General features: G+C 43.0%; 1 protein-coding gene across 1 annotated transcript in view; it reads left to right on the plus strand.

The window, feature by feature from the left end:
• The window catches only part of LOC120914515 (5'-nucleotidase domain-containing protein 2-like), a 78,172-nt gene extending 50,612 nt beyond the window's left edge, over positions 1 to 27,560 (plus strand). Inside the window, exons 9-16 of the mRNA XM_040325191.1 lie at positions 7,042 to 7,102; positions 9,883 to 9,985; positions 10,887 to 10,988; positions 15,331 to 15,412; positions 22,483 to 22,569; positions 22,671 to 22,811; positions 23,775 to 23,839; positions 26,048 to 27,560. Coding sequence (XP_040181125.1) covers positions 7,042 to 7,102; positions 9,883 to 9,985; positions 10,887 to 10,988; positions 15,331 to 15,412; positions 22,483 to 22,569; positions 22,671 to 22,811; positions 23,775 to 23,839; positions 26,048 to 26,309 — 903 coding nt within the window. The 3' untranslated portion in view covers positions 26,310 to 27,560. The remainder of the gene's footprint in view (positions 1 to 7,041; positions 7,103 to 9,882; positions 9,986 to 10,886; positions 10,989 to 15,330; positions 15,413 to 22,482; positions 22,570 to 22,670; positions 22,812 to 23,774; positions 23,840 to 26,047) is intronic.
• The last annotated feature ends 321 nt before the right edge of the window (positions 27,561 to 27,881 follow it).

Consider the following 27,881-nt stretch of genomic DNA (forward strand, 5'->3'; position numbering starts at 1 on the left):
CACTGTCCTTGGTATCCCTGGCAGAGCGTGAGCCCTGGGCATTGTGAGGGGAAACGCTCAGTGTTTTGGTGATGCCCAAAGAACATTTGGCCTAATTTACACTGGCATGCCTGCACTCAATTCCCCTGCATTTAGAAAAGCTAATCTGAGAAATATAAACTTTTAGGCCTCACAAAGGCCCCTTGCACATGGTTGTCAGTTCAGTCACGTATGTAAAAAAGAGAAATGCTGATTCAGATTAAAATCAAGCTGCACATCTGAGTTCGGTTTACATCCATTTTTGCATCACTCTTCTCAGCTTTTTTTTTTTCTCAGAAAATGGGTGCAGGAACTCAACCTTGACCCATTCAGATTTCACAAACAGTAGAAGGGTCTTAAAGGGGCATTAAATACCAGAATTGCATTACATACAGAGTGCAGAGTTCAAAGGGTTACAAAGCTGTCGCTTATAAACACAGAAACCAGACTTCTGTGCTTACAAGTGATTGTGGTGAGCAGGCACCAAAGGGTCTGAGCCAGAGGTGGTGGAACTGAGTTCCCCCTGGGGAAAAAAAGCCACTAGGGGAAGTCATGGATCCATATTCCTGCTTTGTAGGAACACAGGATCTATGTTTTCTCTGACAGAACAGTGCTCTGCTTTGTTTACATGGGCAGACCACCGTTGTCTCTCTGCTGCATGATCGATGGGTGTCAGAGGTCATTGCATCCGCCATACTCGCTGATCAGCTCCCACTGTGGATTGGTCACTTTGCAGTATGACCGTATAGGGTAGTATGTGCCCAAGGACAAATGCTGGAATGAAAGGTCTGGGTGCACCTTCCTGCCCCATGCTCCACCAGAGCAGCATGTACTGGGGCTTAACGTGTGCATAGGACCTTGCATTCATTTGTCTATAATAGAAAAGGATGTAAGCTCTTTCACCTTGCTATGACATGTGGTGCCTTCTCAAGAGTGATCCATGTTCAGATCACGGTTTAGAGGGCATTTGAGCAGGCATTTCAACCCTATAACGTTGCACTGTTGCTTGCATTAAAGATGGTTGTGGCAGAGGCCAAGTAAGCTCAATAGGTGAGTTTGATGGACAGTACTGCCTGTTTAACTCCTTCACCCGGAGTTAAAGTGCCAAAAAGCACCATGCCCACAGCATGTGTACAGTTGGGGTGGGCGAGTTAAACCTGTGGTTCAGGGGACTGGTTTTACTAAACCCCCCCCCTGCAGAGTACTTTCTGTGGGGGGGTCTTATATCCTCTGCATACATAAATTGACTTGGATATAAACGGGTGTCTGCATAAGTCTGCCAGCCATAGGCATACATTGTAGTTCAATCTAATTCCATCTGAAAACAGACTAAACGCCTGCATTTAGGTCAGTTTTAGTTGTGATCTGGGACCTGAATAAGAATTGCCAGTTAGATATTCCCAAGTTCTGCAGCTGGTGAGGTCACTGGCGCATGCCTACTGCACTCTAAATTGAGGGCACACTGAATGTGCTGTCAATCTAGGAGCCCACAAACCCAGAAGGAAAACTGGGTGGGTGAACATGGAAGCAGTAATGGGCAATGCCGCTGGAGGGGTCAGATATATAGATGTATAGGTAAATCTGTCACCACGTAGTTGTGCATACTAGCACATTATGCCACTAGCTTGCCCTGAGAGGGCTGGGAAAAAGTGTCAGTGATTGACAGATGTTATGTTTCACCTTGCATGTGTTAATTTGCAGGAAGGTGGAATCTGGTCTAGGCTTTTACCAGCCACCTTGGCAAGGTTGGCTCCCGACCAGATTTTGTGATCCACGTAGGGTTGCCAACTCATCCCTTTAAAACAGAACACATATTAATTACACAGGTTCTGTGGCTGATTAAGGAGTTAATTAAACTCGGTGCCTTATTTGCATTAAATTAGCCTCAACCTGTGTAATTCATATGTGTTCTGTTTTAGGCTGGGTTCACACTACTACACTACTTTCATCCTACTTTGCTCTGTGTTCAATGTTTCCCTATGAGAGCGTCTTGTAGCGTCCTACACAAGTCGGTCCGACTTTGAAAATTCTCCCTGTACTACTTTTGGTCCTACATTGATCCTACTTCAGGCCCATTGAATATCATTAAAGTCGGACCAAAGTAGTATCCTGTTCATGAAAGTAGGATGGATGTAGGACCGATGTAGCAGAGAAAAGTAGGATCAAAGTAGTGTAGTAGTGTGAACCCAGCCTAAAAGGGATGAGGTGGCAACTCTAGATCCACATGTCCTCCAACAGGTGGTATAAATAAAGCAGAACTAGAGCAAATGATTGCCCTTGGCCTGGGACTCGGGAAGCCAAAACATGAGAGCTACTGATGTGATGTCTGCTTTGTGAGAGACAGAAAAAGGTTTGCCTTGTCTTGTGGGTGAAGCCCTTCACCTCTGAGTTAGGATCCGGACGGTTAGTGCTTGGATGACAATGATTTCTCTTTTTTTTTTTTTTTTTTTTTTTTTTAAGCCAACCCCCCCCCCCCCCCCCCCCCAAGTAACCTTTTAAAAAATAAAACTGGCTACAGGTTGGATTTTAAAAACCTGCTTGGACTACTTTTTCCCAGGAAAGGTGATTCTCCCCCCCCCCCCCCCCTTCAAAAAATAAATACTTTTTTTGCTGCTGTGTAACCTCCTTGGAATACTTTGCAGAAGCCTGTGTGAGGGTAGACATGTAGTTTACGGATTTGTACAGTCAACATGATCTTAATTCTGTGTGTGAAGGATTACCCTGGGGGGGGGGGAGGGAGAAGGTGCAGAGATGATCCCTGACCCTGCCTTCACCTCACAGGTGATGCTGGAAAGCTTAAATTTCATTCTTTTCACACCTGTGAGGGCTTCATGTATATTTGCCCTGAAAGCACATGATTGTTGTGCTCTTACCTGGAGCCAATCGTCGATGGATTGTGGTTAATGAGCCCTGAGCTGTTCTGCGGTTTAGGAGAATGGTGTTGGCACTTTAGGGATTGTTCTTGGCCACACCAAGGTTATGGTGACATTGCATCTGTGTTATTGTTTCTTTCCTAGAACACTTTGGATAGAGAAAATATATATATATATATATATATATATATATATATATATATATATATATATATATATATATATATATATATATATATATATATATATATATATATATAGGCAGGTCATGAGTTTTAAGTCTTGTTTTACCTTTTAAGCTGATGGATGCAATGTCATATTCTTGAAGACTGTTCCCCCAGTTTTGTCCATATAGAGGTAGAGAGCTGCAGGAAGGGTCTATGGACTATGAATGCAGTGATTCTATTGAGAACTACAAGGCCATCTGACGCAATGGCGGCACCATGTTGCACCCACCATAATTATATGGGTGTAAGGGGTCACCTTAATGGTGTTTGCCCATCTGCTGGATATGGTCAAAAAGCCAGACCTGCTAAAGATATGAAGACTGGACATTTGCTGCAGGAGATTGCTGGAATCGTAAAGGGGAGAGCACTGGTCTTGTGCTTTTTCACTTTATTGAAAAAATAAGAAAATGCTCTGTTAAAAAGACAGGCATGCAAATATGCATCACATCCCATGGACAGGACCTTCTCGTATCTCCATCCATAAATTGATCCATTGATGAGCATATGCTTTGCCTTGGTGTTACAATTTTGAGTGAATTTTATTGGATTTAATAGAGGTACCAAAGGTGATGCATGAGGCTAGTGCTCTTGTTTTTGATTCTAGGCTGAAGATTTCTCTGATCTGAAAGGAGCTGCAAGAATGAATTTGACCTAATGGGCACCTGCTGTATGAGAAGTTTCCTGTTCTGTACGTTACCTAATGTATATCCTTTAGCACTCGAGCCCTGACTGTGCTCAGATTGTTGGAGCCTAGGGATGCATACCGTGAGACTACTAGCCATTACTGCTGTTGTAGCCCTGAAAAAAAAATGCCCTTTACTGGCTGCTGGGGTCCAAGAGTCTCACTCTTTAGTCTAAAGGGCTACAGGTTGCATTCTAAGGTTGTATGTGGTATCGGGTTGGGCAGGGTTGTACCGTGGTTGGCCTCTCCTATATAAAAGGCTTGCCATGCATCAGACTTTAGTTTGAACTGAAGTTTTATGAGCCTTTTTCATCGGAGCATTTGATTTTGCTATCCTTGAGTCAAGTTTCCTCCAGACCTGCTACCTGATGGGCATTCAAAACCTATTACAAGTTTCTTGTACCTAGAACCTATGCATTATGATGCTTATGGCGGTTCTTGAAAGCCAATCTCTATTGGCTGGGGAAATCTAACTTTAAACCTGAAGTCAAAACAAACTAACTCTTAAACATCTGAGATGCGTGTGAACTGTTTACCTGCCACTTGATTTATCGCCTTGTGATCCAATGATCCTGGAAAAAACATCAAGGTTCTGGGCATTCCTGCATACCACATTAGACAAGCAATACAGCCTGGGCCAGAACCAGTGCCAAGGTGTTTGAAAATTGTTTGTCGAACAGAATGGTAGCAGGTTTATCTCATAATGTGCTGGTACCTCCTGTAGCCATGGTTTTTGTAAACCTGTGTATAGTTGATTTTTTTTTTTTAAGCTGATTTCAGTGTTTTTAATTGGGTCTTGTTCACTTTACTCATTCCGCTTGGACTCTTGTGATGGGCCATATCTGATGTAGGGCTTGGAAAATACAGGCAGTCAAAGTTTTGAACAGGTTTAAGGAATGTAGGTTTAAGTCGAACATGTTCGTAAGTTGGAACGGCAGATGCGTAGTTTTCCAATGTGCCCGCTGTCAAAGTGGCCACGCAGCCTCCCGTTCGTAAGTGGGAGTCGTTCACACGGCCAATGTTTGTAACTCGGACTCCCTGTAAAATTCAAATTCCTGAATTTTCTTGTGTTCTCAATCGGGGCCATGGAATGCAAAGCTCAGGCTTGGGCCTTTGCCCATCGTTCACTCAGGGCCATGGGATGCTAAGCCCTAGGCTGGGGCAATAGCCAGATGTCTGACCAAAATAATGGACATTGTGTGTGTGTGTGTGTGTGTGTGTGTGTGTGTGTGTGTTGGTTTACTATGGCAGAAGCATGGGTTTCTGAGGAATGAAACGCCTTTAATATTGCTTGGTTTCCAAATTGCATGGAACCTCAAAAGTTTTTAGTGTTCTGGGGCTGATCCACCATGACTGAATAAGAAAAGTTGAGCCATTATATGGCTCAATCAGATTTTGGCTTTTCTTCTTTAAATGGCTCTAACATTTACATGGTGAAATCGGATCTCTTTATGGGCAACAAACCATCAATTAATGGCCTTATTAATGTTTTCTGTCGGTTCTCTTCTGAGGTTTTCTGGTGTTATGTGGTTATTTGGTGAAGAATCAAGTAAACAGTTTTGTTAATCAGTATATTGTGCAAACAGGAAGCATCTTGGATGTAACCTAAAAGTGCTGTTGGTGTTTAGTCACTGGGGAAAGGGCAGAGCTTGCGTAAGCAAAAATTTTGTTTCAGAATTCCAGTACAAGTGGAAGTTTATATATTCACACTTCATTTAATAAACCAAGAGGGACCATCTGATTGCTGGGCTAGAGAACCTTTATCTCCAGGAAATGGCTGAGATCACATATTTTTCTCTGTTCTGTGACAGTGTTGGTATTTGATATTCCCCTATTGTGTGTTTTTTTTTTTTTTTCTTCTATGGAATAGATGTAAGGCCATGATGTAATCACTTAATTTTATGTGTTAGGGCTCTGGTCCTTCTGTCAGTTACGCTCTGTGTCCCAGTTGGGGAATTTCAGTCTTTGTCCTGATCACAAATATCAATGGGAAACTGACATTGGGGGGGGGGCAAGATTTTAAGTTTCCAACGGAACAGGAATATTTATGGTGAGATATTTGGGTTGGAGGGGGGGGGGGGGGTAATACATTGGTTTATCTAGCTCAACCAATATAATAAAAAACTGACAACCTCTATATACACAATGCCATACCCATAGTTCTTCCAGAGGAAGGCAAAAAATCCCAATAAAGCATGATCCAAATTGCTCCAGTGCAGGGGGGGGGGGGCAACCTTCCTGATCCTTCAGGAGGCAGTTTCATATTCCCTGAATCTACTACCCCCTAGACAGGGTAATCTTGTTCTGGTGACAACTAAAGCTGACTATACTTGGACTGAAATTTGGCCAGTCCAACAGGCGGACATTTAAGCTGTTTGTGGGCCCCAGAAAAAAATGTTTGTGGATTGGGGGAAAAAATATCAAAGCATCCAGGTGGAAAATTGTTGGTCACTAGGTGCACTCTGAATCTGGTGCAACTGTGCATGGTAGCCAATTGGCTTCTAACTTCAGCTTGTTAAATTTTAAGTTTTGGCAAATAACCTGAAAGCTGATTGGCTTCTATGCAGAGCTGTACCAGATTTTGCAATCTCCGGTTTTGGTAAATACGGTAACGACCAATGTCCAGTGGAGTAATTCCTCTGTGCATGCTCTTAATGTGAATCTGTTGGTTTCTTTTGTTTTGCACACATGGTTGGGTGAGAGATCTATACATTTTTATGTCCAGCCTTAATCGGATGACTAATTGGAAACTTGGAATATTACATCTGGCATATTGGCCTAGTGATCATAATAAAAAATGATCCTATGGTATAAATCTCGAGTTTTTTTTTTTTTTTTAAACTGGCTGTACATGGCTTGGGGGGGGGGGGGGGTATTTTTTCTTCTCCTGGTAAATCTGCCAGAATTCAAGCTGTAGTGTGTTGGCAACATTCAGCTTGTCCAATTTTAATTGAAAACTAGAGGTAGGTTGGCTGAACAAATAACTGCATCTATCAGATTTTTGGGTGTCCATGGTGTTGCAGCTTTGCCTACTATAGCGGGCAGCAGAGATTCCTCCATCTATGTGTAGATGGTGAAATCTCCTCTGCCGTCTATAGTATTCAAGCATTTGCAACACGGTGAATACTTAAACATCGGATAGGATGCCAAAATCTGAATGTGATTGGTCTTGGCAAATGTTATAGTAAATTTCTTCAGGAAAAAACATTGCATTTTTTTCTTTTTTTTTTTTTTCTTTCAGGATGCAATCAGAGATGTCCATGTTAAAGGCTTTATGTACAAATGGATCATGGCAGATCTTGGTGAGTATCTGTTATTAATTCTGATTGTATCTCTGTAAAGTGAGGACATATCCGATGTCTGTTTTCGTCCTGGAAAGAAGTCCCTCCCCTCAGATCTAATCTCTAGGCTGCTACCGGCTTTTGGAGTTCTGTACGTGGTCAAGCTTGTTTTTTAAGGGGGTTGGGATGTGTACTCCGAATGCCTCAAACAATAGACCCTTTTCAGAAGCGCATGAACATAACTTCTTATAATCCCTGGAAGGCCTACTCGTCAGCCCTGTGGCTCGACCTGCCATAGTCTAGGAAGGTCACACAAACGAATGAAAAGTTGCGTTTCTCTACATTCTTGAAGAGATGAATTCACACACCCAGCCCCGGTCACATCACATGTCAGCTTTGAGTGATGGGAATATTGTAACTTATTATTACTGCAGGGAGAGTAAACAGCGTGGTACCTCTTTGGATCCTCAAAGTCGTTTTTCTACTATTTCTTTATGAAAGCATTAGCAAAATGACAGCATTTCTATTTTGGTAGATGTAGGTGGTTTGATTTTGTAGTTTGCTGCTTTTGACAAGTGAACTGCTGTGTGCAGATTTGGGGCAAGGACACCATCTAATTCAGCTCCACTGCAGTAGAGCAAGAAATCGGGGCAGAAGCTTGAGCATGACGGATTCCTCTTTGCTAATGGTTCCTAATGTCCACCCTTAACAGGTGCTTGAAGAGCAATTTCACAATGCACAGGGGCTTTAGCGATAAAGTGCTGCTAGTTTTAAAGGCACTTTTGCTCCTGCTAGCGGCTGAAAAGCGTTAAAAGTGCCCGCCAAGCACTGCTACTGTGGCACTTTGCAGGAGCTCCATGGCACTGCCCATTGATTTCAATGGGCAGAGGCACTTTAGGAGCACCTCAAGCTGCTTGCAGGACTTTTTTGATGTCCTGGTAGCGCCCCATTGTAAAAAAGCACTAGGGCTTTCACGCAGATTGCAGAAGAGGCATTCAGGTGCATTTTATTTTGGCGCTAAAGTGCTTGAAGAAAATGCCTCCAGTGTGAAAGCGGTCTAAAACGTGAATCTTCAAACTATGACCCTCCAGTTCAGGAACTACAATTCCTATCATGCATAGTCATGTCAGAGTTTTACAATGCCTCATGGGATGTGTAGTTCTGCAACAGCTGGAGGGCCGTAGTTTGAGTATCCCTGGTATAAAAGAAGGTGGGATGTGTTTAAAAAAAAAATTTGCAGGGCGCTCACGGCACATTCCTCCTCCCCCCCACTCTGTGCCCCCAGAGCAAGCTGCTCGTTCTGGGTGCATGCTCCCTTCTGAGCCAGCCCTGCTTCCACTGACGTGGCTTGGTTCTGCCCCCACTCGCTCCATAATGACTGTAATTGACTGCTGCAGGAGCCATTGACTCCTGCTTTCTAAGCCAATAAGTAGGGAGGCAGTTGAGGGCCTCTGCTTCGTGCAGATCATTGGATCCAGTAAGTATAGGGGTTGCATGCTAAAGGTATTATCTTCATGCATTCATGGATTTTGTTTAGCAGAACTAAACCCAACACACTCCCCTTCCAACAATGCACAAGTTGCATCCTTTTCCAGCCATGATTATCTCATTCCCCTCATTGGTGACCCTTCATTGGTGTTGGTGGAGGGTGGAAAGATCATCGTGGCTGGCAAAGGATGTAACTTCTGCATTATTGGAAGGTGGAGGGGGAGTGTTGGGTTTAGTTCTGCTAAAAAAAAAAAATACATTACAATTGCTTGGTATTCATGACTGCTCCATGATGACCAGTTGGGACCGGTTGTATATTTAACAAACTATTTCCATCTCCTTTCTACACCTTGACTTGCTTCTTCGCGCTTCTCCACCCATATCTATGAAGATCTTATTAAATATCTCCACCAACCATCCTCGGCCTTCTTGAAACTACTGGCCTCGATTTGAAAAACCAACTTCTCCAACCACAACTTATTGAGGTTGATTTACTTAAACTGGCAAGTGCAAAATCTGGTGCAGCTCTGCAAAGAAACACATTGGCTTCCAGGTTTTATCGTCTAAGCTTAATTGAACAAACTGAAGTTAACGGATTGGTTACCATGCACAGCTACTCCAGATTCTAAAGATTCCCTTTTTTTTTTTTTATTAGTAAATCTCCCTCATTGGTTTGCCAAGTTGTAAAGTCTCAACTCATAAAAGCAAACGGCTTTTTTTTTTCCTTCGGTCCAGGGAAAGCTTTTATTACTATATTTGGCTAGGCCCAGCTTTGTTATACTTTTTTTTTTTTATTTTTTTATTTTTTTTTATTAAAGCGCTAAAGCATCCACCAGTGTTCACGCCCCGTCCTAACAAAATTACCTTTAGCTCTGCCTGCTCCCATGCGCTGAGACCCCATTGACCTAAATGGGGCCAGGGCAGGCCCTTGGTAAATGGCTCCATTAATGTCATAGGGCATCAGTTTTTGCCCACGCTAAGTGTCTTCACTAGGACAAGCTAAACAAAACACTGCAGAGTTTCAGCTCTGTGGCAGAAGTCAGTAAGCAGTTGGGTATGGGTGTGAGGTGGTAGTGCAGGTTAGATTGAAATAGCTGGGTGGTGGGTGTTTAGCTTGGCAAATTTTAAGCACAATCTGCTTGTGGGGCAGAAATGTTAATATCCCTATTATCTCATATGTTGCTTTATAAATTCATTGATATTAAAAAAATATATATATTTTTATTCTAGGTATATTCTAAATTTTTGGGCACTTAAAAATATGTGGTGATCTGTGCAAACTATGCTCTCTAACGTGTCACTGTCTCCCTTAGAAAAATACATCATACGTGGGGAGGAGACTTATACCGTTCTGGACCGTTTTGTCAAACAGGGGAAGAAGCTTTTCCTCATCACCAACAGTCCTTTTAGTTTTGTGTAAGTTCTCCCATGTATATCCTTTTTTGCACCGTAGCATTCTGAAATGAGGTAGGTGCATTTTTTTCAGTGAAGGGCAATATAGGTCTTGGCGCTTTTATAAAATGTGAGGAAAGGGTACTAAATGTAAAGGGCATCAGATGGCAGCATAAGCTGTTGGTACATAATCCCTTACTATCACGGTTGTCTCTGCAACTTCTAGTTGATCACATGTAGGCAGCCGGTACTCAGACCTGCCAAAGAGGGGACTGTGTTCTTGGATCTGGACTGTTGCATTGGTGGCATGAACATTCTCCTCTATCAAGAGTGTTGACATTGGAAGAATGCATATCCTCATGACACATTGAAAAGAGGAGCAGACGGCAGTGACGGGGGGACCCCAGAAAAGGTGGTAAAGGACTGCTTTGTGCAATATACTGGCATGGAGCAGGCAAGTATAAACCTGGGTAAAGAAAAAAAAAGTTCTGGGAGTATTATCTTTATTGGTGCCAACACCCCATATCGCTTTCAAAATACATGAGGCAAACCCCCCCCCCCAAAAAAAATACTGCACTTCTGGGGCTTCCCAAATCCTTCGATTGGATGGATATTTACAGCTGTACAGTGAATGTCCCATACTACCCCCCCCCCAACTTGGGTGGCCCTTGCATCTGCCCCTCCCTCAAAGTGTAAACTTTTTTTTTTTTATAGAAAGTGTTATTACAAAACAAACTTGTAGCGAGGAATACTTCAGGCATCCCTCGCCTATATTGCAATACATGTCAGGCAAGCTGGCCAACGCCATCACTGGCCAGTTCCTAGTCTCTTGCTTATTTGACAACTCTTATTTGCAAAAGTGTTATATCACCAGAATGTAGAAATGTTTGCTGTTTAATTCTTGATCTTTTATTCTTTCTTGTAGAGACAAAGGGATGAAGTACATGGTGGGCCAGGACTGGAGGGACTTTTTCGACGTGGTAATCGTTCAAGCAGACAAACCTAGTTTCTTCAATGATTGCCTCAAGTGAGTGTTTGGAAGTCTGAATAATGTGATGTTTGATAGAAGAAATAAGAACTGGGTTTTCCGTAACCTCTTCTGTCCAGAACCACATGTTTAATTTTTCGCCTGTTTTGAGCCGTCAGACAATTTACTGTTTTTTAAACTAATCCAGTAGGAATTCGAATCCAGATGTATGCTCACCAGCTACTTGGGTGTACACACAAGCTTTTTGGAAACTTTCTCAGATTTTGGTCTATCTGACTGACAAGATGGCATCACACAGTTGCTGCTGATTTGTTGGCTGCACATCCATGATGCCAATTGCCTGTTCCACCACGTCCCAAAAATGCTCTATTAGATTGATATCTGCTGACTGTGGAGGCCATTGGAGTACAGTGACTTCATTGTCCTTTTCAAGAAGCCAGTGGTGAGAAGATTTCAGCTTTGTAACATGGTGCATTATCCTGCTGGAAGGAACCATCAGAAGATGGGGACACTGTAGTCCTAAAGGGATGGACATGGTCAGCAACAATGTTCAGTTAGGCCGTGGAGTTTGAAACGATGCTCAATTGGTACAAAGGGGCCCAAAGTGTGCCAAGAAAATGTCCCCCACACCATTGCACCACCACCAGCCTGCACCATTGATACAAGGCAGGATGGATCTATGCTTTGGCGTTTACGCCAAATTCTGACCCTGCAAGCTGAATGTAGCAGCTGAAATCGAGACTTGTCAGACCGGTAGCTTCATGCCCTGTTGCTGACAGGAGTGGCACTCTGTGTGGTCTTCTGCTTCAAGGTTCGATGTGTTCAGAGATGGTATTCTGCATACCTTGGTTGTAACGAGTGGTAACTTGCATTACTGTGGCCTTTCTATCATCTCAAACCATTCTCTTCTGACATCAACAAGGCATTTTCCTCCATACAACTGCCGCTGGATGTTCTTTTTCGGACCCTTCTCTGTAAACCTGGGATGCTTGTGCCTAAAAATTCCAGTAGATCACCAGTTTTTAAAAAATGGTCAGACTGGCACCGACAACCATGCCATGTTCAAAGTCCCTTTCTTCCTCGTTCTGATGCTCAGTTTGAACTTGGTTGTCTTCACCACAGCTAGCCTAAATGCATTGAGGTGCTGTCATGTGATCTGCTGATTAGCATTTTGTGTTGCCAAGCAATTGAATATGTGTACCTAATAAAGTGGCCAGAGAATGTATATTTAATTTTTTAATATATTTCTGGCTGAAGTTGCACTAGTCAGAATACCCTCGACCTATGTTTTGCATAATCTTGCGTTTACTTCCTGTGTTTGCCTTGATCCCTGGTTACTGTCTCCTAAGTGGCCATCTGGCTTGCTGAAATATATTTTTGCGCTAATGTATTTACATCGGCCTGTTCTGAGAAGTCGCTTCAGCAGCCAGTCAGATTGCATAAGCAGCGTGAGGCATGTAGAAGTGAACAGACCAGCGTCGCTGTAAATATTGCACGTAATGGTTACTTGCGTAGGATTATGAAAACGTGCCGCGGATTCACTGGTCTGCATGGAGGTTGTGCAATGTCAGCATTTGACATCATGGCAATTGCCAGATGGGTGCTTGGTAATCATTCAAACGGTAATGCCTGGCAATGGGCCTCTCATGGACATGAGGACTTTTCTGTAGTTGCTTAGCTGCTGCTCTGCAAGCCCACGGACATTCATAGCCTAAAAGGCAATTGTTTATCACTGCTCTGGCCGATCGCTTTTAAGATTAGAGTGGGCTTCCTGTTCGTTCCTGCACAGCTTACGTCTGCTACAACAAAGGAATTTTATTTAGCAGCCGCCTATTCCGGTTTGGAATTGGTATTATATATATATTTTTTTTTTTTTTGCGGAAGTCTTCAAAGCTAAATGGGAGTGATTTTAAGTGGCACTCCGGTTAAACGGCTATAGTGGAAACAAGGGCAGATTTTACTGCTATAGGCCTTTTTCACTACAGCAGTGTGTCTCAACTCCAGTCCTCAAGGCGCCCCAACAGGTCATGTTTTCAGGATTTCCCTCAGATGAAACGGCTGTGGTAATTACTAAGGCAGTGAAACTGATCAAAATAACCTGTGCAAAATAATGGAAAGCCTGAAAACATGACCTGTTGGGGCGCCTTGAGGACTGGAGTTGAGAGAAACGCTGCACTACAGCATATGCCTGGGTAAGATCTGCATTTACCTGCACAGGTTTTCAGTTGATTCCCTTGCAGGCTGTCTCCATGTTAGACAGGACATGGCCGCTGCTCCCAATTTGATATCTGTGCAAGTGCACAACTGCTGTCACAATGTAATTCTGCTCAGCCAGTCTTGTTTCACACATCAATGTGACTGTATAGCCAGGCAGATGACTCCACTATTTTTCCTCCTGTTTCTTCTTTGCACCTTCATGTGTTGCCTTTCTTATTGGAGGATCGGCTGCTTATTTTGTGTCCAATGGACAGGGAGCTTACACCAGAAGCTGTAAAACTAAAATTGTGGATTCCCCTTCCTGGCTGTGCAGCCATGTATGAATCACTTGAAGACTGGCTGAAAAGATTGCCGAGCGGTTCATGTACACTATATACCAAAAATATTGGGATGTCTGCCTTTTACACACACGTGAACTTTAATGGCGTCCTAGAACAGCTTCAACTCTTCTGGGAAGGCTGTCTGCAAGGTTTAGGAGTGTATATGGGAATGTTGGACCATTCGTCCAGAAGTGCAATTGTGAGGTCGGGCACTAATGTGGACAAGGCCTGGCTCAGTCTTCGCTCCAATTCATACCAAAGGTGTTCTATTAAAGTCAAAACTCAGTGCAGGCTAGTCAATTTCCTCATTCCCGAATTCTCATGTCTTTATGGAGCTTGTTTTGTGCACTAGTCCAAATTATTTGATGTAGGGGTGATTATGGTGTGGGGTTGGGCTTGGCCCCTTAGTTCCAGTGAAGGGGAACTTTTAAGGAGTAGGCATAACGAAACATTTTGCTCCCAACTTTGCAGTCAAGTACCTCCCCCCCCCCCCCAAACCATTCCCGCAGAGTCTTGACCTCAACCTGATCAAACACCTTTGGGATAAATTAAAGCAGAGATTGCCTCACCAGTGCACTTCTGGAAGAATGGTCCAACCTTCCCACAACAGTTGAAAGTGGTATAGCTGGAAAGGATGGGCCAACTTAATATTGAACCCTATGGACTAAGACTGGGGTGCCATTAAAGTTGTGTGTATGTAAAGGCAGGCATCCCAATACTATTAATGGTATCATGTATATGGATTTCTATTCTATAATCGTCTGTCTTGTTGATGCCTCTCTATATAATACAATATCCATTTTAAGTTTAAAGTGGAGGTTCACCCGGAAATGTTAATTTTTAACATTGGTTTCATGCTCATTTTTGTCAAGGGGAATCGGTAGTTTTTTTAAAATCGAAGCCGTACTTGCCGTTTTTAGAGATGCATCTTCTCCTCCGCTTCCGCGTATGGGCTGCGTGACTGGGCGTTCCTATTTGATTGTTGGGCTTCCGACGGACGCATCTATCGCGTCACGATTTTCCGAAAGTAGCCGAACGTCGGTGCGCAGGCACCGTATAGAGCCGCACCGACGTTCGGCTTCTTTCGGCTACTCGTGACGCAATGTATGCGACCGTCGGATGACTGTCAATCAAATAGGAACGCACAGTCCCGAAGACCATACCCGGAAGCGGCGGAGAAGATCTATCTCTAAAACGGTAAGTACTGCTTCGATTTAAAAAACGCCTGATTCCCCTTGACAAAATTAGCATCAATCTAATGTTAAAAATTTAGTTTTTGGGTGAACCTCCACTTTAAAAAATGGGGTGAAGCTGACTTCCATCATCCAGTCGCATGCATTTTTCTCTCATTGCACATGATTTTTGTATTCTTTGCAAAATGAAACTTCATCACATTCAGTAAGCTCTGGGATAAATTCCCTTGCAACGTGAACAGCTTTTTTTTTTTTTTTTTTTTTTTTTTTAATTGACTCCTTTGTCACCTAGAGAATTATCCTCCTGAATTCCCATCCAACAGGGACAACACCTGTAATAAAACTTGACAGAAGTTCTCACCCAGGGGTCTCCAAACTATGACCCTCTAATTATTCAAGAACTACATTTTCCCATCATGCCTAGTTTTCTGTTTTGCAGAACTACATGTCCCATGAGGCATTGTAACAGTTGGAGGGCTGTAGTTTGGATATCCCTGTTCTAACCTATCCAAGCAATTGGGCTTCAGGTAATTGGATGATATTTGTAATACTTCCTGTCTAAATTTTTGGTTTGTCAAATTGGAAGCAGTCATAAACATTTTGTGTTGGAAATCTAAAACCGGATTTAACCAACTGGTTTTTGTTGTACAGGCCCTTTCGTCGGGTGGATGTAAATGGAAATCTGAAGTGGGATAGGATTGATGGGCTGGAGAAAGGACAAGTCTACAAACAGGTATGGATACCATGAGAAGCGGACATCTGTCTTAGGGGATGGGTGAAGTACAGCACTAGATCAGGTCACGCCGGTGTTATAGGTTTCTCCAGAATGAAGACTTCAGCGCAGTATATGATGCCTGCTAATGGTAATTTGCTTAAAGGTGTCACTTTTACTATTCCTAACAAATGGCTGTCTGGCCAGACAAGGCCTGGAGGGACACTTTTGAAGGCCTGTAAAAGCGGTGTCATTGACAAACCTGTCATTCCCACCAATTATAATAAATCTGAGTTACTGCTGAAAAGCACACATTGCCTAATATGTAGTATATTGGATATAAAGGTATTCCAAAATGTCCTCCTGATCCTCCAGGATGTATCTATACCTAGGAGTGCTTTTTGCTTGGCGCCCCATGTTGGTCTGTTATGACCCCTATCAGGATATTTTATGCATGATCTTTGACACGGTACTAATGTCTTTTATTCTTTAGGAAGCAGAACTGATATTTTCTGAGCTGGCTACATCAATCACTATAGGATTTGACCCGTTCAGGTTGCCTGATATGCTCGTTTGGCTGTACTTCTCCTGTGGATCGCAGGAGTGCAGTTTGTTCTGTCCTCCTGTGACCTGTTTTTCAGCAGGCTAAAGCCCCCTGTTGGCTGTCACAGAGCTAGTCCAGGCTTTGGCATGATTGCAACCACTGAGTCGGGATCAATCCGGCTCATCCCCTCAGCGAGTTGCTGATTGCTTGAACCGCCCTCTTCTGCACCCTCAACAACCCAGTGCTCCAGTGAGGAAACCCCCATACATCTTTTTGCTAAAACTTTCATAGGGATCTCCTTGGATCAGAAAATGTAGGCTGCCTATAGACCAGGGATATGCAATCAGTGGACCTCCAGCTGTTGAACTGAAAGTCCCATGAGGCATAGCAAGACTCTGACAGCCACAAGCATGACACCCAGAGGCATGATGGGACTTGTTTTGCAACAGCTGGAGGTCTAATTGCATATCCCTGCTATAGACTATTAAATATATTTTTTATTTTTTCCCCATTCCACCAGAGGGCCAAATGTAAACATGAACAGACTCCCTCATCCACAAGTGAGGTGGATGAAGGGATCCTCCCCATCCAATTTTTGATCAATCTATGGCAGCTTTGTCTTGTAAAATAACAGGTTGACCACCACATGCTGAAACATTACATATTCTTATTACCAAGGAAAACCTGGAAGAACTTAATGGAACAGGATTTTTTTTTTTTTTTTTTTAAGAATTGGTTGGTGTTTCAAAAAAACACCCAATACCTTTATTTAATAATCACATAAAAATGGGATGCATGCATCCCTGCAACCAATGTATAAACGATTTGGTAGGCTCAAGTCATGTTCTATTTGATTTCTTTCTATGGCCAGCTTTATTTATCTCCCGTCCCGTCCTCCCTACTTGCTCTCTTCTCACATCCCATACTGTAAGTCACAGATGGTCTGAAAGGAAGCAGGTTCTGCTCTACTCCTAAAGGTATTCTACAGTTTTCCAAGTCTCTACTTTTTTGTGTAGTTTGACATGTGCTTTAATTGGAACTGTTGATTATTTGCTGCCAGCAAGATGCAATGTTGGTCGTCGTGCTACCCATACAAATGGCCGATACTATCATGAGCAGACTAAGGCCCCTTTCACATCGAGGCGTTTTTCATGCAGTACAGCGCAAAAAATAGCGCTGCTATACCGCATGAAAAAAACTGCCCTTTAGTGTTCAATGTGAAAGCCCGAAGGCTTTCACATTGAAGCGGTGCGCTAGCAGGAGCGCTCCAAAAGTCCTGCTAGCCGCATCTTTACCACGGTATAGGAGCGGTGTGTTCACCGCTCCTATACCGTGCCTTCCCATTGAAATCAATAGGAAAGCGCGGTATTAACCCTTTTTCGGCCGCTAGCTGGGGTTAAAACCTCACCACTAGCACCCGAATATCGCAGTAAATACGACGGTATAGCCGCGCTACAAATAGCGCGGCTATACCATCACCGCGGCTCCACGCCTCAATGTGAAAGAGGTCTAACTTAACCGGCAAAGTAGTTTTGGGTGCACCAACACGTTCATGGTGGGTTAGGGAGTTATCACGGATCAATGATTTTTCAATACGTGGGAAGATTAAATAAAACATTTGGTGTGATTTGATATCCCTGATGAATCATTTTATTTTCCAGCACATAGGAGGATTATTAACTTTGCATTGGTGTGTACATTTTTTTTTTTTTCTGCTTTGTATTTTGGGGGGTTTTTGTTTTTGTACCGCGAGTGCTTGTTGAAAACCTGTTCTTGACCATCTCCTGTTTGAAGCAATAAACTCCTAATTAGACTGTTATGCTGGTTAAATGATTGGAGGCGTTTGCTGGCACATAAGTGCTAACGGCCACATCAGCAGTGCTTGTATAGCAGTTGAGGGTACATTGTGTCGGCTCTTTTGGCAGCTGTATGTGTGCAGAAGCTTAGAGAACCATGCTTCCTGGCTTCTGTGACAGTTCCTCTTCACATCGTCCTCCCCGCTATGAAAGGCTCATCTGTGCATACGTGGCTCTGCTGCTGTACGTCCTGGAACTCCGCACTATATTACAGGATGTCTTCTGGGGAGGTTTGGCAACCGGCCAGCCCAACAAAAATCACTGGGCGCTGTTTTGTACGGAGTTAAATGTCTATAGGAAACGGACTATTCTATGAGAGGGAAACCATTGTTGGTTTAAATTAAAACCTTTTTTGTTTTTTTTTAATGGAAGGCTTTCTAAGGTGTTTTCTCTGGAGGAAATGCGTTTCTTCTAGATTTGGCACTTTGTTGAACTAGCTGCAGTTACTGGAGTTTTAGAAGGTTGGAGACTAAAAACTGTGAGCAATATTTTAGCTAATATGCTGTATACAAATTTTATAAAAAAAAGTGTTCGCATGCCTTTGTGTGGGGAAAATGCTGACGAAGATTTCTGTAATCCCGTCCTCCCTTCCCAGAATTTGTGCTTTGGAAGTGATCCCAAGTCCACAGACTGGAAGTTTAATAGAGGTTGTTACTCCAAATAGCAAACCTCCTCTGACTAAGCTCTGAGGGTCAGCTTGGAAGGATATCGAGTCTGTTTTTAAAGTGTGTGTGTGTGTTATAGGGCTGCAACTAACGATTATTTTCATTATCGATTAGTTGGCCGATTATTGTTTAGATTAATCGACTAGACGGATAATCTTAAAAAAAAAGTGTGTGTGTGTACAATTTAGTTAATATGTAAAAAAAAAAGCAATTCTTAAATATCCATATGCAGTGGTAAATATAAATAACCAACTACAGTAATTGTAATGCCTTCTATTACCTCCACTTTCTCTGGGTTCAGATGCTGATCTTCCCTGTACAGAGTCTTTAAAGTTTTTTTTTTTTGTTTTTTTAAACAAGTGCAAGCTGCAAAGTATAGTAGAGCGTCCACTATAGCAAGGTTTAAAAAAAAAAAAAAAAAAAAAAAAAATTCTGCCTTTAGAACCCCTTAGTTTCTGCCCAGGACTACATGTCCCATGAGGCATTGCTCCTCACACTTGCACATTCACAAATTCTCAGGCACTTGGTGACATATATGGATGGTGTACTGAGCTGTATGTGTGCTGCACTGTATTTCCTGATATGTAAACAAGTAATGTATTCTATATGCAGGCCAACTAATCAACTGGCCGATTAATCGATTATGAAAATAGTTGACAACTATTTTCATAATCGATTAGTTGTCAATCGATTAGTTGTTTCAGCCCTAGTGTGTTTTATATTTTAATCAAAATGTTTTTACACTTGCTCTGGTGGTTTTGCACAGATCAGCTCCGATCCTCTTGTCAGGTTCCCTGTTGGTGGTACTGGCTCCTATTCCCCCCCCCCCTCCACCACAAAGTGCTCCCATAGTAAGATGCTTGCCTTTGGGTACTCGTGCATCCTCGCTCCTGAGACCCACTCTGTGTCCATAGACGCACACAGTGCGTCTCGGGGGCCCCCCTTCCACCTAACTGGCTATGATTGACGGCAGAATGAGCCATTGGTTCCCGCTGCAATCTCAGAGCCTATGAGCAAAGACGCTGCTTTCTTGCACTTCGCTGAGTGGAAGAAGGGAGGCATCAGGATCTTAAACATGTTCAATTTTTTTTTTTCCATCCGAAATACACAAGGTGCACTTTTTTAAAAATACTGCAAGTACAGAAAGTACTTTATTATCCTGCCAGTGTGCTTTTAACTTTCTATTTAAGTTGACAGCGCTGCCTATGCTGTAATGAAATCCCCAGCTGATCTGTTAGCCCTGCCTGAGTTTTCCGCCTGTCGGATTACAGAACTCTTTCCACTCATCTCTGCACCAAAAGAGCTGTTTTGTAATCAAGCAGTTGAGAACTCTGGCAGGGCTTACACCGCTGCTTAGACTTTCAGTGGAGTAACAGTGTTGTCACTGGATTTCTGGCAGAGCCAATGGTAGTGTTGTGTTTTGTGGGGGGAAAAACATGGGGGCAATGTTAGAGAGAGGTGTAAAGAATTTTTCTTCATGCTGTACACCTTTAACCCCTTTCTGCCCAGTCCCAGGGGTTCCATGCCTTAGGGTGCAGGACTGCCTAACCACTATGATGGGCTGATACTGAAATGAAGAGACTCCGCACACTGGTCAGCCCGTGTATTAGGTGTGGAACTAGAATGGCTATGGACTGACACATTTTGCCCTGTGAACAGGCCTTAAACTTCTGACTAAGCCCTATAGGTGGGGCAAATGTGTTAGAGGTGCTCAAATCCATTTTCATGGGGTCGTTGGCTGTTGCAGTATTCACATAATTACAAATCATCTGGGGACAGTTTTTCCAAAGACCAAGAGTTGTCATTGACGGCTGTCGCTGTGCTTTGAGCCCGCAGTCAGCACATAAGCGTTCATAGGCGGCAGAGCTTTATGTGCGGCATGTGGACAGTAAAGCCCACCCTCTGTACCACCAACACATAATGTGTTACGTGAGCAGCAAGGGGTTAAAGTTTGACTGCTGGGCTGTTGGTATGTATTGGTGTGTGTATAGAGCCCTGTTGGGTTCTTTTTGCTGACATGCTTGATGTCCTTGGTATTTATCATGCAGCTCAGGAACATTCCCCACTCCTTTGTCTCTAAACAGAGCCGTGTCTAGTGTTCTTTAGGAGGGACAAGTTCACGTTCAATCTGAAGAGTCACTGAGTGATTTGTATAAAAATTCTATATGTATATGAGGATGCCTTCGCTCCCATTGAAGACAAGTGGGGGGGGGGGGGGGGGTCATGCTGGCTTTTTTTCACCGCTGTTTGCTTGTTTTCCCACTGCTGAGCATGCAGGCTACGTGATTCCTATAGAAGCCGGAGGAACAAAAGGCTTATTAAACTGCCCTCTGTCTGCGTGTCAAACGACCCAGTGCCCAGTTTTCCGATTCATCACTTTGCTGAGGTTGGCAGTGAATATAATCGCTGTATAATAAAAACTGGGGACGCAAAGGGTTAACAGCACATCCATGCATGTCTGGCAACACGTATGTCCTGTTTGCTGTTTTGGAGACCCGTCTTGTACAAACGGGGTGTAGGAGACTTTACAAGTAATTAAACTATGAATAATGTTCTTTGAGTCCAGGTTCTGGCACGATCTACTGTCTAAGGACATTGTGTTTTGGAAAGGCTGGCTGATGACATTAAAGGCTTGTATGAAGTATGGGAAGGAAGTCCTAAATTAGTAGTTAAGAGGATATCTATTTGTAGGAAACGTACCTATTACAAGACAATATGGGAAATGTTCCTGAAGAGGCGAGGCCAAATCCAATAATAAGGGTAGTGTATGGCCATACCATAGAGATCATGGACATATGTAGGGCCATACCATAGATGGCTGTTCCGAAATGGATTTGTGGGGTGTGTTTTTTTCCCCCCGACAGGATATCTATCTTTATCTCTGCACTTAAACTGATAAATGCTTTCAACATTCAAAGGGAGCAAATAGTGTGGTGTTGGGACTGTACACCTCCCAGGAGCCAGGCAGCCAATGCTTTTTAATACAGCTGGCGCCTAACTTATTTTTATTTTCTAGTTGTCAGTGGAGTGGCATCCTGAGAAATAGTCTGGCTCCTGAATTTCATGTTTGTCCACCCTTGCTGCAAAGCAAATCTTTACTAAATTCTAAATATAATTATGAGACAGAACAAGGATGGTCCCTAGAGATGCCTACACATCTTCACTTCTCTGGCTTTCGAGCTCCCAAAAAGATAACTGAACGTATGTTAATATGCAAGTGCCAGTTTTCATCCTAGGTTATTTTGGGCTTTCAAGTCCATCCACTTTTGTTTTCCTTCACCTAGGTCAGCTTTTCGACCTGCCCTTCCTGTACCTTATATGTACTGAACAAAGTTGGTTTCTCCATAATGGAGTGTTCGTCTTTCTCAGCTCTTGGTGGGGCTCTAGACTAACAAAGGCGTGTGGAGATGCCTCTATGTTCTAGTCTTGACAATGTGCTAGCAGTCTATTCTTGGAGTTCAACCTTTTAAGTCTCAGTTGAAAGTGGGAGTCGTGGTCTTGGTAGTTACAAGGCTTGGCCCAAGTCATTGTCTTGTTCGTTTTAGTGTCGGGTGGTGCCCACTGTTCAGTGATTAGTAGTGGTGCAAATGCATTTTTTTTTAAACATGTTAAATGGTTTTGGGCTGGATTGATAGAATTTGGGTTGCATGGTCACATTGCCAACCTCTGCTGAATAAAGCCATCTCTCTGGGGGACCCATTGTTAAAGCAAACCTAAGTACCCCCGTTCTTTGAATTAGAACTGTAGATGAGTGCTCTATATTCCAGCATAGGGAGGAATAAAGGGATGTCACTCCTTCGACTCATTTGTCTCCCCCCGATATTCTGCTTTTTGTAGACAAAGCTGTTATTGTAGTAAATCGGGTCTAAGAGCTTGTCTCCTTGAATTTCCCAACTTTCTTGCTTCACGTAGAAAGTGTGTGTGTGTGTGTGTGTGTGTTATTTTATTTATATATATATATATATATATATATATATATATATATATATATATATGTGTATGTTAACTGTAATGTCTTGTTTTCAGGGAAACCTAGTTGATTTCCTTCGTTTGACTGGCTGGAGAGGGTCTAGAGTGTTATACTTTGGGGACCACCTATATAGTGACCTTGCAGTAAGTGTCAACTTTTCTTTTTTTTTTTTTTTCTAAACATGTAATATCCCCTCTTCCTGTATATCTCATTGGGAACTCTTCTGCTGTTTTTTTTCCCCAAGGATCTGATGTTGCGTCATGGCTGGAGGACAGGAGCCATTGTACCCGAGTTGGAGAGTGAAACCTATATTGTTAACACTGAGCAATACTCTCAGTCCCTGACTTGGATGCAGGCACTGACTGGTCTGCTGGAGCGTATGCAGGTAGGCATGTACTCTACTACAAAATCTAGGAATTGTGGATGCAGCTTGGAGTTTCATGCTGGCAGAGCTTGTTTTTCCTGTGATGTAATAAAGATTTGGATAAGCAATGTATTTTTGCTCTGTCCCAGAGACACTACAGGAAGTAAGAGGAAATCTATGCAAAACCAGGGCTAGCTTTCCATAAACTGTGGTCACCAATAAACCTTACTTCCCCAGTAAAATGTTTCTCCTTCCCTCAGTGTATCTGTGACCATTAACATTTTGGATTTCCCATCACTGTGTAATGGACAATGATCACCAAATGGTGAGCAATCCTCATGCAAGAGGTCCAATCGCGTCCGTCTGGCCGTTTTCAGGCAGACTTTAAGGAAAGCTCTATCTGTCTCGAGATAATTTGTTTGGGTACAGTGTTGGATGACCGCAGTACAGTGTTGTCATTTAATATGCAACAGTGCTGAAAATTGGCCTTGGCAGGAAGGGGGTGAAAGTGCCTGGTAGACAAGTAGTTGAGCAAGTGTGTTTTTATTTTATTTTTCTCCCCCCCCCCCCCCCCCCCGATCCCCTTCTAATATACTAATGGAAAGACTACAGAAGTTGACTGTTGGTTATGATACCCATGACCCTTTCATAGGGCGTGAAATTGCACATCTGTTCAACTCCTGTATTCTTTTGGATTCAGTTGCGCAGTGTTATGACATCTGTTGTATCTCTTCTGTTGATCTTCTGATGTCCTATAGAGTTTGCCTTTGTAGAAGGTGGTTCAGCTAAAATGTGTTCTGTATCTCAAGGCCATAAATCTGTCTTGTAGTCCATCAGAGCTTTGACGTGTTAAGTCATTTTACCAGTAGTAGATGTGTGTCTTGGCTGGCTTTCTCCCTGGAAGATGGGAGTAGTTGTCTGTTTATGAGCTGTCTGAAATCTGACCTGCAGACGCTGTTCTCAAAGTGTTGTGTTGCCTTACAGAACTTCCGTGATCCTGAGTCGCAGCAGATTCTACAAGACTGGATGAGGGAAAGACATGAGCTCAGGTACTGTGTGTGTGTGTGTGTCTACACTTGCATATGACTGCCTCTTTGTGTACATCCTCCTTTCTGGTCACCGGCACTCCTGAATTGAGCAAGTAGGTGCTACTTTGACTGACTGTCATATTGACCCTCTGGCTACAGTTCTTGGAGTCCCTGACTTCACGAAAGTATGCAGATAAGTTCTTGTGACATTACTCAGACGTTCCAATCTGCATTGTTTCAAGTTGGAGATGTAAAGTATTGAAGCAATTTAACTCAGCCCAGGAGGTGGCATGCCCATGCAGTTTCCATAGCCAGTTTACTTTGGGCTTGTATGGCCACCTGTCTAAAATTTTGATCTATGTTTAATTGCTTTTCAGAGGCATTTTACAAGTGGCTGAGAGATGGCATGTCACTTTCTCCATGCCAGCTTTAACCATTTGAAAGCCCATTGTGCCACAACCACTGGTATACATTTTGCCACAGTGTGGGTGTGTACCAACATGGTTGATGAACATGCTTACTTTTAGTCGGAGGCAGTAAAATTTAGAACCGGGATATGCAATTAGCGGACCTCCAGCTGTTGCAAAACTACAAGTCCCATCATGCCTCTGACTCTGGTGTCATGCTTGTGGCTGTCGGTCTTGCTATGCCTCATGGGAATTGTAGTTCTGCAACAGCTGGAGGTCCGCTAATTGCCTATCCCCGATTTAGAACATGCCAGAAGTTTTTTTTTTTTTTTTTTTTTCAGTGCTTTAAATTATAAAGTTAGACTGTACAGTTAGAATACAAGGGGGTTAGCAGTTCACTGCTCATTGGAGCTTATAATCTAATAAGGGGCAAGTGCTACAAAAAGGTAATGATTGTGGAAGGATAGAACTAATGTTCAGTTGTTGGATGGAGGTGGGATGGGCTTCCCCAAAGAGATGAGTTTTTAGGGGTCACCTAAAGGTGTAGGAGATGGTCGGACAGATTTGGGTAGGGAGTTCTAGAGAATGGGAGAGACTCTGCTGAAGTCCTGGTGAGGAGTATGGGAGGAGGAGACAACTGACCTTGGAGCAGGCTCTGCCTTTTTTTTTTTTTTTTCCCACCTGACTGTAAAAGAGGCCTTAAGCCCAGGTTCACACTGGGCTCGGGAATAAAGCGGAGTTCAGCTGAACTCACGCAATTTCACTCCCACATGTCGTCCTGATTTCGGCTCAGATTTCTGATGCATTTGTGCGGGTTTCTGCACAGATGTCAATGTAAAGCCTCGGCCGAAATCTCAAAGTAGTACAGAAACTTTTTGAAATCTGTGCAGCACCACAGATGCAGTGTTGCACCGATTAGGATTGTGCCATTAACGGCAATTGCCGCTTGATTTGACATGTCAAATCGCACATCAAAAAGCTTACGTGAGCTAAGATTACCATTTATAAAAGAAGCCTGCTTTTTTTTTTTTTTTTTTTTTTTTTTTTTTTTTTTTTAACATTGCAGTTTCTTCAATATAATTAGCTGCTCACTTGCTCAGTTCTTAAAATAAAAAGTGAGCTGTGAAGGTCAGTTTTTACATTCTATCAAAACTTGTGTGGCTGGATGACTGAACACCACCTTTGCATGTGCAGAAGTGACGTTGTCCTACACTGGCCAACGTGGGATGTGGCCACAGCCTGGCACCCGCAGGAAGATTAGATGTTGGCAAGAATTAAGTATTGCATAATTTAGTTACAATTTAAAAAGATCCACAAATAAGTAATGACCTGGATTTTTCAAACCCAAGTTTTTAAAGTGGAACCAAAGTGAAGACATGCAATTTTTCTTTTGCAATAAATATAAAAACTGCCTGCGGCATGTAAACCAAGTTGTGCTTGGCTTGCATTGCTGGCATTGTTCCTTGTGTGTGCGGATGACTGCATGCATAGGAGTGATGTCGTCGTCCTGCAATGGCTGAAGAAGGGCATTCTGCAGTAGACGCATCCAAAGAATGGGAACTGTTGAAGGAATGGCAAGTTCAGCTCCACTTTAAAGTATCCAAAAATAAGCTATTCCTGAATGCTCTAGGTAAAATCTGAACTGTCACCCTTTTAAAATGGGCAGTTCTGTTGTCTGTATTCTAAACAGCCCAGTTGTGTAATGTTCACCACTGTGGAGGACTTGAAACTGTCATGTGTTCATAGTATTCTTAATTTTTCTGTTCTTACAAAAAAAATAGAACCCTATTTTTTTAATTGGGGCCTATATTTTTATTTACAGGGCAGTGACCAAGAACCTCTTCAACCCTCAGTTTGGTAGCATTTTCCGCACCTGCCACAACCCCACCTACTTCTCCCGCCGCCTCTGCCGCTTCTCCGATCTCTACATGGCCTCCGTCAGCTGCATCCTGAACTACGACTTGAGCTATACCTTCTTCCCCCGCCGCACCCCGCTGCAGCACGAAGCACCTTTGTGGATGGATCAGCTCTGCACTGGATGCATGAAGACTCCATTCCTGGAAGAAATGGCTCACATCCGCTAAACAAGCACCGGGCCTTTGTATCTAGACTTAAACATGACTTGATGATTTTTAACTTTTTTATTTTTTATTTTTTTGTTTGTTTTTACTTTTAAACCAGTGCTGTTTGCACATTGGGGAGCGCAGTGTTTTCCAGGCCAGATGTGGGACAGTTAAACCATCTGTGCCTGTATAAATAAGCTGGGTAACAGGGTGTACTAAAAACTAAGATGCTTTTGAAGATCTTCCCTTGTCCATTGGGGCCCTTGACTTAAACCAGCCCTTAAAGTGGACAGATTCAAGACTGGAACAATTGTTCAAAATGACTATCGTACTATAGGAGTGTTTGGCCCTCCATGTTCTGGGGCTGAGGAACAGGGCCGACTGATGGTTACTACTTAAGTGACACTTTTTTGGCTTTGCGCCCGCTAAGGGAATAAGCGGTTGGACCAGAATGTGTGAAATATTTGGGACTTAACCATATGTTGGCAAACATCTGCTTTTGCTTTTTACACCAATGTAGGCTTCTCGCCATGAGTTCATATGACCGAGCTTCATAACTAGAGAAATACTAAGCTACATGATGATGGCAGTGTTGACGATTGTCTGCAATATACCTTACAGTAATGTGGGTTTGTAATGCTTGCCAAATGCAATGAGCCAGGATGCCAAAATTCTGATACCCTATTTTTTGTGACATTGGTGTCAGTTGAAGCATGTGTTACTTGGCCCTACTGGTTAAACAAATATGGTGGCTGACTTCTCATTCTGTAGATGCTAGTCTTACAGTTCCTATTCTTTAGAGTAGAGCCTCCTGTCTTCCAGCATGCTATCGAAAAGAGCCCTAGTTCACTGTGTAAGCAGTGGTCTCTGCAAGAGCATACTGTCCTCTGCAGAGACCACTGCTTCCATGCAGGGAGCAAGGGTGGGGTGTGGGTTTTTTTTTGTTTCTCTTCTACAGCATGCTGGTACAGTCAAACATTCCTCTGCAGAGGTCCCTGTAAGTTGAGCTTTGCAAGTAGCATGAGCTTTAATTGCAGGGGTGTGTCGGCTGCAGAACAGTTTTCGCACAAGGGTCCTTCTCTACAGTAAGGGGTCAGGATTTACTATTTGGGCTGCTCTGCTTTTTTTCAAGGCTTGGTTCAAACTTGCAATCGAACAAAAATTTGTTTCCATGCATTGTGTAGGGCAGCCAATTCATAAAGGGGTTGTAAAGGTCCAAATTTTTTATTTTTTTTCCCCCTAAATGGCTTCCTTTCCCTTAGTTCCTTCACTTTCCTCATCCTTTGATTTTTGCTTTTAAATGTCCTTTATTTCTTCTGTCTGTAACTCCACACAGTAATGCAAGGCTTTCTCCCTGGTGTAGAGTGTCATGCTCGCCCCCTCCCTTCGACTACAGGAGTGTCGAGACGCTCTCTACGTTGCAGATAGAGAAAGGAGCTGTGTTAGTGGGTGTCCTGACTCTTCTGTAGTCCATCGGAGGGGGCGAGCATGACACCAGGGAAAAAGCCTCGCATTACTGTGTAGAGTTAGACAGAAGAACAGGAAGTGAGGATTTCTCAGAATAAGGACATTTAAAAGCAAAATGGAAGGATG

The sequence above is a fragment of the Rana temporaria genome, chromosome 9 (genome assembly GCF_905171775.1).
Source record: "Rana temporaria chromosome 9, aRanTem1.1, whole genome shotgun sequence".
Lineage (NCBI taxonomy): Eukaryota > Metazoa > Chordata > Amphibia > Anura > Ranidae > Rana > Rana temporaria.